The 12,315-nt window shown below is 36.3% G+C and overlaps 1 protein-coding gene across 1 annotated transcript in view; it reads right to left on the reverse strand.

The window, feature by feature from the left end:
• LINGO2 (leucine rich repeat and Ig domain containing 2) overlaps positions 1 to 12,315 on the reverse strand; it is a 175,794-nt gene that overhangs the window by 150,496 nt on the left and 12,983 nt on the right. Inside the window, exon 2 of the mRNA XM_054186196.1 lies at positions 10,853 to 11,010. Coding sequence (XP_054042171.1) covers positions 10,853 to 10,942 — 90 coding nt within the window. The 5' untranslated portion in view covers positions 10,943 to 11,010. The remainder of the gene's footprint in view (positions 1 to 10,852; positions 11,011 to 12,315) is intronic.

Here is a 12,315-nt window from a genome sequence, read left to right on the forward strand (position 1 = left end):
CCAGAACCATGCAAGATTTCAGACAGCGAGGTCCTGTTGTGCTAAGTACTGTGCAGACACTGTGCCCGACAGTCCCCTCAGCGAATCACTTGCCATCAAAACAAACAGGACAGATGTGGGAGGCAAGAAGCACCGTTAGTATTTGACAGACAAGGCATGAGGCTCAGTGAGACAATGTAATAAATACAAGATCACACAGGTAATGTGTGGCAGCGAAAGGAGATGAAACAGAAGATTGGGTCATGGCTTTAAAAGTGAGTTAAAGCCAAATAATTCTGGGTAACACAGATATTTCTTTACACATTTTGCTTGTGGCACCACAGAACAGAAACTGTGCATGAGTGCCCGTGTGTTTGATGCCGTCCTAGCATTAGTGATGCACAATGGAAATGAGGATGACTTTGAGACTAAATGTGGGTGCAAAAAAAATTAAATTCCTGCTCATCGCTTAAAGTATCTGTGACTCGCTACTTCCTATCCCAGACACACCCAAATCAGAAGATTTTTGCTTAAGCAGCTGTTCTTGAAGTAGATAAAATGTTTCACATGCAGGAAGAAACCCTCAAACTCCCATTCTCCACTATTTATTTCACAGCAGAAAGGTCATTTTGCTCTGGCTATGTAAAATACGAGTAGTGCTAAACACATACATTGATTAGCACTTGAAAATGTCAAGCAATTAAAACAACAAGAAAAAAAAAGAGGAGTTAGGAGTTAGACTGATCTTTCACAATGCACGGTTAAAATATGCTTCTTCTGAAGCAGTGGGGATTGAGAAAGAACAGAGTTGATGTCTGTATAGGTTTATGACTCCATGTTGGCAGCTGTCCTTGACTCAAATTACAAGGATTCAGCTTTCTCCCCCCTTCTGACTCCAGTTGCAGTGCATGGGCTGTGATACTGTTTGTCTTAGAGGCTGCAGTACATTTCAACTCCTAAGAAAAGGTATGCAGTAGCAAAAATTCACAACACTGCTTTTCCAATGGACTATACTGAAGCATTTCAAGCATAAGTCTTCAAATAACCTGAGGTAAACAAAGAAAGATCAAAGAAACCTAGAGGAATGCATGCTAATGCTCAGATGAAGCATAAACATTATCAAGCTGGAATTTACTTAATCCATCTGCCTTTTTCTCTTAAGACAAGAAGTGTCTTTCACTGGTCTTACATTTTGGGAGGCTAAAAACAGTGTATTCCTTTATCAGTTGATAAAGATGTGACCACTAATCAACTGAAATGTAAAAACTGGGTATGTGTATGTTCTTAGCCCATTTCAGTTGCAAAATAATAGGTTAGCTTAAATCACCTTCACAATTTATACAATATATGATCTCAGAAAAGTTATTATTATATAATTAAATATAAAATGAAAGGAGGGGGCCCTAGAAATCCTGGCAGGCTATCAGAATGACATGTAACTAGCGATATCTCTTTTTTGTATTGTTACAATGAAAGAATTCAAACACTCCCACCCCTTTCTTACTATGATTCCTGCTGCCACTCCCCATAGTATTTTAACAGAAGATCAGGCCCAGGATCCTTTTTCTGTGATTTTTCCTACAATTGATGTGCTAACTGGAGGGACCTTCAATAGTTTTTATTATTGATCGCTGACGATAAAAGGGAGAAATAGGAAATCCAGCTGGTTATTACACAAATCCAAATAGATTAACAGTATTAGTGCATCATATGAACATCAAAAACCAGAGAACAAACATTTCAGTTACCATTTTAAAGTGTCATTCTAATGAAATAACAAGGCAAACCCCTCAATACTTAGCCATAATGATATCTGAGAGTCTGGTTAAAAGATGGCATGGAAGCAGGAATATCTCAGGCTTGACATGAAAAAATATGACTACTTTCAGATGATAATGCACATATCTCAATATGTAAAAAATATATTCTCATAGACTTAGGGCCAAACACTTAACCAGTAACAAAATCTATATGAGTCCAATGGACTTTGAACCTAGGGTGTTCCTCATTCTTTTGAAGATTTATAACTAAGGAATCCTAACTCCAGCATTTCTCTCTTTTTTTTTTTTTTTTTTTTTTTTTCTCCTTCTGAGTGGATCTTCTTAGAGTGGATATGTCTTCAATCTATTTTAATTTAAGGAATTAGTGGCTTCATTACACTGTGTTACTAAGACACCTGAAAGCTTCTAAATGTATTATCTACACTTTGAAACAAGTTATCTTACTCTTTCAAAATGTAGGTCAAGTGTCATTCTGCATAAAATTATATGAATTGCAAGGAATGAAATTCCTTTAATTTTCCTGTTAAGATCTCATTTGGCCTTAGATTATGTGAATCTTTTAAATTGGCAAACTCTAAGGGTTATTAAAAAAACAAGAGAGCTGTATAAAGAAATCCAAATGTAAAACAAATCTAGTAAATCTGGCTTTTTTCCTGCTATATGCACAAAGTGGAAAGAAGTAATGTGACATTTTATAGACAAAAAATGTATTACAACACAGAGAAATCCTTTGCTTCAGCCAAATCTTCATTAAAGAAGGGCACAAAAAGAAATATTTCTTTTACAATTGTACCTTATGTAAGTTAAAAGGGAAAAAAAGTACCGGTGCAGGACTCACTGTATAAGATACCCACTGACTATTAGAATATACCATGCTATAGACTAGAAGTATCATTTTCCTTTTTCATGAAGAAAAGGAAATGTGGAATCATTCCAATGCTAACATATGGCAGTTTATATCTTTATGTGAGTGAAGTGCAAAAGTTGCATATCAATTAATATCAAATTAAATCAAATCAAAACATTGCTGAAAGGAATACTATGGCCATTTCCCACATGGCTTTGGAGAAGCTGAACAACTGATGATGCTTAATATAAATAAGTACTGTGATTAGCTTCTTACTAGTCAGAGTAATGTGTATACCTGGCTGCTGATTAATTACTAAACTTGGCTCAAAATAACAAATGTAGTTCTGAGATACAAATCTATCACAGAATGCATCATATCAATTGGAAAAATTTATGAATTTATCTTATAAATCTAAAAAGTTCATAATTCATAAGATCTTATCAGTAGTCTACCTGGAGTTCACAGCACAAGCCATAATTCATTCCTAGCCTTGGCATCTTTTTTATGATGTGATGATAAAGCTTTGTATTTGACTAAATAGTCCTTCTAATTGAAAGAAATTACTACATACGATCTGTCTTTGTGTTCCATACACTTCTGGTAAGCTGGAAAAATAAAATACCATTCTGATAAGATTTCAGAAGTCATGACAGACTAGACTTCCTCTCCTTAGACTTTGTCATGCAAGTTTGGAAATCTTGACCCAGCCTTACACAGAATGTATCATGAGATAATATTTCCTTGGTAAGGCACACCTAACAAACAAAACATAGGTACACACAGCACAATTCACAGAATGCTACTTCCACGGACTGGGCTTTGGAAAATGTTCGTTATCTGCAAATGTTTGAATGGTTCTCTTACTAATATGCCATGTTCTGACAGCTTTCTAGACCAAAGAAGACTTGCTTATGATCTTCTGTTTTGTATGAACAACATATGAACTTTGAAGTTCAGTCTAAACTGAACTTAATGGATGAGAACCCACAAGAAAAAGTGTAAGTTAATTTTCAGGAAAATTCTTATAAAACAATATCTCTGATGTTCACACATTCTAATTTGAGGCCCTGTGGGGAAATGATCTTCTCTTCTGATTTTTCAGAGTCATAAGCTTAGTTAGGTGTATACAATTAACTTAAACAGTAACACATGGCCATTTTTTGTGCAAATTCCCAGTTGAGGGATGTATAAACAACATATTTGCATAAGCAAATAGCCAGCTAGTTTTCTACTAGGTCACATGCATGAATAAATACTGATTTGTGTATGCACAATGACTGTTTGAAGGCATATTAGATGCATACTAATGTATGAGTGCAATTGTTCACTTGCAACTTTGAAAATATTGTTTAACTGGCAACAATTTTAATCACAATTTTTACCAAATCCAGAGGTGTTTCTCCCCAGTGTATGAAGCAGCAGTGGAACCAACAGAATCATAGAGAAGAAAAAATTCCAAAATGCAAAGAGAAATCCAACATGCTCATCTGCTTTGCTAGAGAAAAACTACAACAGGAAAATAATAGTAGGACTGACATTCTAATTTCACAGAATCAGTTACAACGAATCATTACTTTGTCTTCCAACTGCAAACGTCGTTATTACTGTGACAGACTTGCAACACAAAAAAGATGACAGTGAAATTCCAAAGTTCACGTCATAGCCTAACTAAATGTATCTCTACAAAGTCTGTAGCCAGAATTTTTAACTCTGTGAGGCATGCATTTGAATACATTTTTATGCATACCGGAATAATGTATGAAGATGCCCATATAAACTATACATTTACCATATGAAATATACATCTAGTTCCACTTAAGCCTTAATGTAAAGTTAGTTCCACAGCAATAGAGTAGGTCATTCTCAAAAATACTTCTCTGATCTTTCATTCCTTGAACATACCTCATGAAGGAGAGGAACCTAAAATACTGTATTGATACTAAAAATGTGTTACTGTTCATGATGAATGGCTATTTGATATGAGGGCTAGCATTATCTTACTGTAGTCTGCTGCTAAGAAGCCTTTCCAATTTAATTGCAGCGGCCCATGAAGTAAAGTAGCTGTCAAGGTCACCCATAGTGCCAGATCCTAGCCTGAAGTTTCTGAAAACATCACTGGAATCTTATCTGAATGACTGAAAAATAAATAGTTGAATAAAATGTTATTCAATGTTCATCATGCATAATGTCTTATGTATTAATGTCTTACAACATCTTATAGCCCTGACCTCAACGTTCACAGTTAAGAAGCATGTTTAATAATGTTCATAACATATATATTTTCCTGAATTCATAGATTTCAACCAAAGAATTTGCATTGCACTATTAATAATTGCATTATTAGTATTTTCTTTGCTTTTTGCAGAAAGTTATTTTCACTCACAAAACCTCCTGAATACAGAATTTGCTACAAGACATATGAAATTTCGCTTGTCAAACTACAGATGTTACAAAGGACATTTTAAAGGACATTTTATTGTATGACTATATATTAGAAGTTTTCCCCTCTACCTCTTGCCTTTTTTGGAGGAAGAAAGGACAGATATTATTTGACTGAGTTGGACAGCTCATCCAAAGCTGTTAAAATGTGTCATTTCCAATTCTTATTTAGAGAATGGAATCTTCTTAAAATACGCACTATTTATTTGACAGACCATGAGATACTGTGCACATCTAATTCAGGAGCTTTACGTCTCAGTGTACGCTGGCTAGTAAATATGTTTTCTTTTCCAATCTGTACAGAACTGTTCCTAACTAGAGTAGCACCATCAAGCTGCATCACACTGAAATAGTCTCTTGTTCGTTCCCATCTCATCACAGGCTGAAGTTCTTGCGATCTCAGATGTGTGCAAATACGTGTTTCTTTACAATGTCGCAACAGATCAGCTAATAAGAGGAGAAAAGCAAACTCTCTTCAAACCCAAACTGTAAAACCATGGACTTGTAAAGACAAAAAGTTCAAAGTGCCATTTGATTTTGACAAAGTCCCCAGACAGCCAGATTACAACCTGAACCTTTGTTATGTACAGAAATGTCCTTGAAAAAGAGTGGGCTTTTTTTAAAAGGTGCCTATGGTAGGGTAGATATCTAACGCAAGTAGGATACTCTAAAAAAAGAAGAAATAAGAAGAGATCTTTATATAAATTTATATGTATCTACACACATTGCATAGCAAAAGGTTGGGAACTAGGAGGAATTACTCAAATAGCTTGGCACTTCTCTTGATACAGGAATCTGCTTCAGTTTTGGCGTTGTTTTCTTTTCTTTTCCATTTATCTATTTCTGTGAAGTGATGAATTTTCAGAAGGGTTTACAGATTTCAAGAATACTTGGAAAATATTAAAAGGAGGCTTAGATTCAGGGCACTTATTGTTAAACTGATCAAGACTGGACATTTTCTTCTTTTCAGCTGCACTTTGTTTCATGACAGGGAAGATTTTACTAAACAAGTAACAGTGTTATGGGACTTCAGCTCCTCTTATCAGCAACAGGATACTTGTGTTGGCATGCTCAGAACCTCCCTAAGCCTTTCTACATATCTGTCATAGCTTTGTCATATCTTTCTGTAAGATCCTTTATAATGAAACAATTTCGGTAACTTTCCCTAGGAGCTCATATATTTTTATTAGTGAGCATGTTGGTGTTAGGTACATTCAGCTTCCTTTGCTGGCCTGCTGAACTTGCTAGAGAATTGAAATTTAATGATTGATAAGGTGATAAAATGACGAATAGAAGGATAAAACCTGAGGGATAAAAGCTGACTAAGAAAAATAAAGTTTGGAAGAAGTGAATTAGTTTTTAATTGAAACATAAATTTGAGGAACAGGGTTATGAGACTTCGTTTCAACAAATATGTATGAAGGTGAGTTTTAAAAGGCACAAGCATTGGATATTGACCCATTCTGGGCTGATATGGCCCATTGTGCAAAGCTGTATTTAAGTAACCTATAGGCAGTAAAGGCCCAATCAGGTTGACAGTCTATAGTGAAAAGCTGAGGTATGGCAAGTTCCATTATGCATCATTCTGGTTAAAAAAAGCACCACCTCATCCATTCCTTTTCATATTAACAGATGATGCTTATCAAGATGTTTGAAATTTATTACGTTTTTCTGCACAGCAGTTGGGTGGGTCCCCCAACAGAGCACTTAAGAGCAGGTCTGAGCTGTCTTTCAAGCTGTCGGGAAGGCTGGGCTAGAGTAGCACCACCTAACCTGCCTACTTTACACCCTCAATGTCCACACTGCACAGGGGGCAACTGGTGCGAGGAGATAATCTCTGTGGGCCCTGTTCAGAGACAACTCCTGACTTTCTTGTCCACACTCAACAGTGGCGAGATGGAGACAGTTCTTCTTACCTGGTCAACATGCTCTTTCCTCAGATTGTGGAGTCCTTCCTTACCCTCCCACTTCTCCATTTTCATTTAACGACTTAATGGAAGGTATTAAGCTAGCTTTCTCTTTCTGTTACTCCTCCTCCTTCTGGCCCTTTTCACACTCTCCTGTGTTAGCATACCCACCTATTCCCAGTTGGCAGGGATGCCACAGAGAGCACTTTCCACAATCCATTTGCTCACATCATGTACCATCAGAGGCAGAAAATTCTGTTAAAGGACTGAAATGGGGAAGAGGACGAGAAGACAAAAAAGAGGAAGAAATCCTCCTCCATTTTCCACTGAGCCAGTAAAGTGTGTGTCTCACAGTGCTTACACAGGAAAAGCAACACTTTCTTTTTCTGAGAGGTCTATTGAAGATTCTCGCCCAGATTTAAAAAATTACCAGATTTTCCCTATCAGACTTTTAAAAAAAAAAACTAGTAAAATTAGTAGTAAAATTAATTATGTGACCTCAAATGGAAAGGGAAAAAGATTTATAGAAATATGTTCGCTTTCAGAAAGCATTGAGCATTATATGACTACGGACTCGGAAATCCAATGTCTCTAGTTCATGAGACTACCAATATAAGGAGAAATAAAAAAAAAACGGATTTTAGGTTCATTTTATTTGCTTTCTTATTCTTAAGGCTCAATCCTTTAAGTACCTTTTTCTACCACTGCAGATCATAGAATACCTTGAAGAAAAATGAACCTTTTATTTTCAAGTATTTGCATGGTTTAGGAATCTGGTATTCCAAGATACCAGTCTCTAAATGAAATGAAGAAATCACAAGTTACTTAATAGAATCATTAAAAATATTTTAATTTCAAAGGAAGAAAGATGTGTGGAAAGGAATAGATCAAAGAGAATTAAAGTTGTAGTAATAGCACCGAGTCTCCTGTCTCAGTTCAAAATATTCTCAGAAAATCACGAGCAGTCAAAAATCTGATCAACTCATCCCTGAATTCCCAGACATGCTCACTTCTAGCTTCATATTGTAAGTATGCTACTATAAACAGCATCAGATTGACTTGGAATTATCAGTCTATTGTACATCCATAATAACTCTGAAGAAAGGACGTGGTATTATTATCAGTCATTTAAAGCCTCCAGATGTAAAACGTGTATTTTTCTTCAGGCTTTTCCAAAAAGCACGGTGTAGTTAGCTAGTTTGCATATCACATTTATCTTCATTGTGAATGGTAAATACGAAGCTTTCCGGATATGAACTCATCACCTTTTGGAATATTTTTCATTTTTCTTTAGTACTCATGGAAATATTCTGAGTTTTCCGTGCATATTAGTATTATATTTAAATTCCTGTTATGCAGAAACTTTAAAAGGTATATAATATTTGTTGAAAACAGAATAAGATATTTTGATATTGTAGATCATAGAAAAAAGGGGTTTGGAAGTCATGACAGCCCTTCAATTAGCAAACATTTTTCATTGGCTAGTAATTCAAGTTAAGACTTTTGAGAAAGGATTCCTCCCACAAGCTCTTTGCAAAAGTCCCTATTGTCTGCCCATTTATTCAGCCAAAAGAGTAGCATGGGAAGCTACACAGCTGGAAACACGGTTTATCCTTTGATGCAAACAGTGAAAAATTTGAACCCTTACTGAGATGAAAAATGCAATGATTTTTAAATATACTTAGTTTTTACAGTACACACCACAAAAGACTTCTACAAATGAGAGACAGCAGAAAGGAAAAGCAATACTTTCTGAAAGGCAAAATAAGAATTTTATATTTCTTTTGTCTCTTGTGTTCCACATACCACACGCTCCCGAAGTTTAGAAGTATAATTGACAGTGTTATCACTGTTGACTTCTTTTTAATAGCTGACCCTTCAACTAAATGCTACAATTTCTTTTAAAAATGGATAAAAATCTGGGTTTTAAGAAGATGAAGATTAGCAAAGCATAAACAATCCTAATTCAACAGTGATCCCAACTCTACATGAGTATCGTCAGAATAAAGCTACCATGAGAAATATAGGCATATGAGAAGAATATTTTATCAGGCTGTAGGTTTATATAGGAAAGTAATGTGAAGCTAGAAACGCAATCCAGTATAGGATGCCGTTTTAAACACTTTTTTTTTTATCACCATACATCAGCATTAAAATTCCCCAATTCTGTATCTCAAAGTTGAGCTTTGGGGGTACATTATGGTTTTGAAAACGTTAGTGATCTTATTTCTGACACTGGTCTGCTCTTTTTCCCTTTCTTTTCTGAGTTTTTCAAGGTTAAAAAGCAGAGTCTTTTATGCTAGTAAAATATCTGAAACAAACCTAGTCCTTAAATAACTAGGTTTGAATTCATAGGACAATTCAGTTGCAGCACTAAACAGAAAGTAAAATGTACTTTTCCCACCTGTTATAAAAATTATTTTGTTGCAAATATCTTTTGGAAACAGGCAGAGCAAAACAGTAGTGGAGCTATGATATAGATAGAGACACACCTGACCTACACCTATTTGAGCGTACTCTAAAATCAGAACCCTGAGAACATGAATGTAAAGATAGCTTTTCTGCACTTATGTCTAAGCTGACTTTTACCGACAAGATCGTATCTGGAAGCTGCACAGTCAAAATTGCAAGGTACAGTGTCACCTGAACATTGCAGTACTGTTTCCTGACCCAAACTGTGTATCTGTACGGTTCAGCTGGCATAAGCTTGGAATTTGCACACCAGTATCTACCACTGCCCTAGACATAGTCCAAGACAGTTTTTAATACAGTTTTGGTAAATAAAATATCACTCCTTGTTCTTTACCAAGCCAGAAAGGAATACATGAATAGTATCACCCTTAACCAGCCATAAGCATGAGGCTTACACACCAGCAAATTGCGTCAATTCAGCTTTGCCAGAGTCCCATATTGCTGCATAGTTTCTAAGATTTTGGCTTGAAAAGAGAAAAGCTACAGCAACATACAGAAAAAAAAAGAAAGAAACATACCAAAACTGTTTACCCTCTCCTCCCTCTCTTGTGAAACATCTGTCAAAATCAGGAGAGATAGATCCATTTTTGGTAATGTTTGAAATCGTCCATACCACATTGCTCTATGTTAGACTGATTGGTTTCTACAGATTGCTCTAAGGAATGAGATAGCTTGTTTAGACACCAAAACAGGAGTGTCAGTGAAGGTGAAAGGGGACTCTCAGGATCTAATAATAAAACAAAATATTATGCTAAAATAGCCACAAAATAAACATGCACTAAGGCCCAAACTTCACACAGGTAACAGTCTTTTAATATAACAACTTACATAGTGGCCACTAAATTTCTCTGCTAGCCTAATTATTTACATTTTTTCCATTGCTTTCATACTGGTACAATGCTACTGGGTGTAGCAGAGATTCTTCTTATTAACACTATGCAATGGAAATAAGTCAGTCTCCTTTTCTCTTTCTTTCTTTCTGTAAAGAAAACAATTTACTGCACAAAAAACCAGAGCTGCTTAGAACCGAAATTGCAATGGTTGTTTGCATTTATGCTTGAATACAGATTTTTTTTTGGCTGTTAGGTACGACTGTGCAACTGCTCTAGATTAGTAAGCTGAAACAAGCATCTGCTTTAACACAATTCAGTGCAATGTTCTTTGTGATTCCTTTCTCTTTGGAGATGCATGACTGAAGTTTTGTTTTAATTTTAATTTTTTGTTTTTATTTTAACCTGATTTTTGTTATATTCCACTTATGCAGTAGAAAATTTTTCTTTCAAGCCACAGCTTGAAACAGCTCTGAGATGGTAATTAAGAGGAAACCCTGTTAGAAAGAATCAGTGATAAATGATTCTATAAACACCTGCAAGTGAAATAAGCCTGGAAATTGTAAATAAACAAACTGATTTCAAAAGACTTACCTGTTTAATGCTTTTAAAAGTCCAATACTTCCTCTTTACCATACAAATCTTTTTGCCACTCAGTGAAGTCAAAATAGAGTACTTGATCATGATAATCCCAACCTGTCATGGACAACAGCATCTCTCATGGCACCACACTCAGAATGCTTGAAACAAACCTGGAAGACACAGACATTCTTACGTTTTTATTGAAATATACTCAACCTAGGACAAGGAAATACCAGCACTTAATAAATGAATACATTATAAGGTGTGAGTACAAAGCCATAAGCAACACCTGGTAAACTTCAAGACCATTGACTATGAAGCTTACGTTCCAGAGAACCTGTTTTTGCTGAGTATATGCAACTCTGTTGTACTTACTGACCCATTAAAGCAGTCAGGATTAAAAACCAGTATTTATCTTTTTAAAAAATTGCAGCTTTTCATACATAGACCTGTTAAGTCTTCTTCTATATGAATTTCAAAAGGAAGATCATATTCTGAACCAAAGAGAATCTTATCTGAGAAAAGTCATGGAAAGGATTCAATAAAATTATAGTTAGTTTTTCCATGAGAACTTTGCTGAGTACCATTTCTTACAGCATCTTTAAAAGAAAATGTAACCTGTAAATGGATGTAGTGCAAACCCACACCAATCACATGCTCTTCTTTTTACTAAGAAAAGGTATGCATACAAGTAAAGTATTCCTGAGTGATGGCAGATGGAGTCGCCAAGCCATCATTTATCCATCATATCCATCATATTTGAGAAGTCGTAGCAGTCCAGTGAAGTCCACACTGACTGGAATAGGGAAAACATAACCCCCATTTTTAAAAAGGGAAAAAAGGAAGACCCGGGGAACTACAGGCCGGTGAGCCTCACTTCTGTGCCTAGCAAAATCATGGAGCAGATACCCGTGGAAACTCTACTAAAGCACATGGAAAATAAGGAGGTGATTGGTGACAGCCAACATGGCTTCACTAAGGACAAATCATGCCTAGCAAATTTAGTGGCCTTCTATAACAGCATTACGGTGTTAGTGGATACGGCAAGAGCAACTGACATCATCTTTGGCATTCATCATTGAATAACAAGAAGGGCTTCTACAGGTATGTCAACCGGAAAAGGAAGGTTAAAGAAAGCGTACCCTCCTGAGGACCACGAATGGCAAACTAGTAACAACAGATGAGGAGAAGGCTGAGGTTCTCGACAACTTTTTTGCCTCTGTCTTCACTGCCAGCCTCTCTCCTCACGCCTCGCAAGTTGAAGGACTGCAAGACGGAGACCTGCGGGACAAAGTCCCTCCCACTGTAAGTGACAACAAGGTTTGTGACCACCTGAGGAACCTGAACATATACAAGGCTATGGGACCTGATGAGATGCACCCCAGAGGCCTGAGGGAATTGGCTGATGTAGTTGCCAAGCCACTCTCCACGATATTTGAAAAGTCATGGCAGTCAGGTGCAGCCCCTGGTGACTG

This window comes from Rissa tridactyla, chromosome Z (assembly GCF_028500815.1).
Source record: "Rissa tridactyla isolate bRisTri1 chromosome Z, bRisTri1.patW.cur.20221130, whole genome shotgun sequence".
In the NCBI taxonomy this organism is placed as follows: Eukaryota; Metazoa; Chordata; class Aves; order Charadriiformes; family Laridae; genus Rissa; species Rissa tridactyla.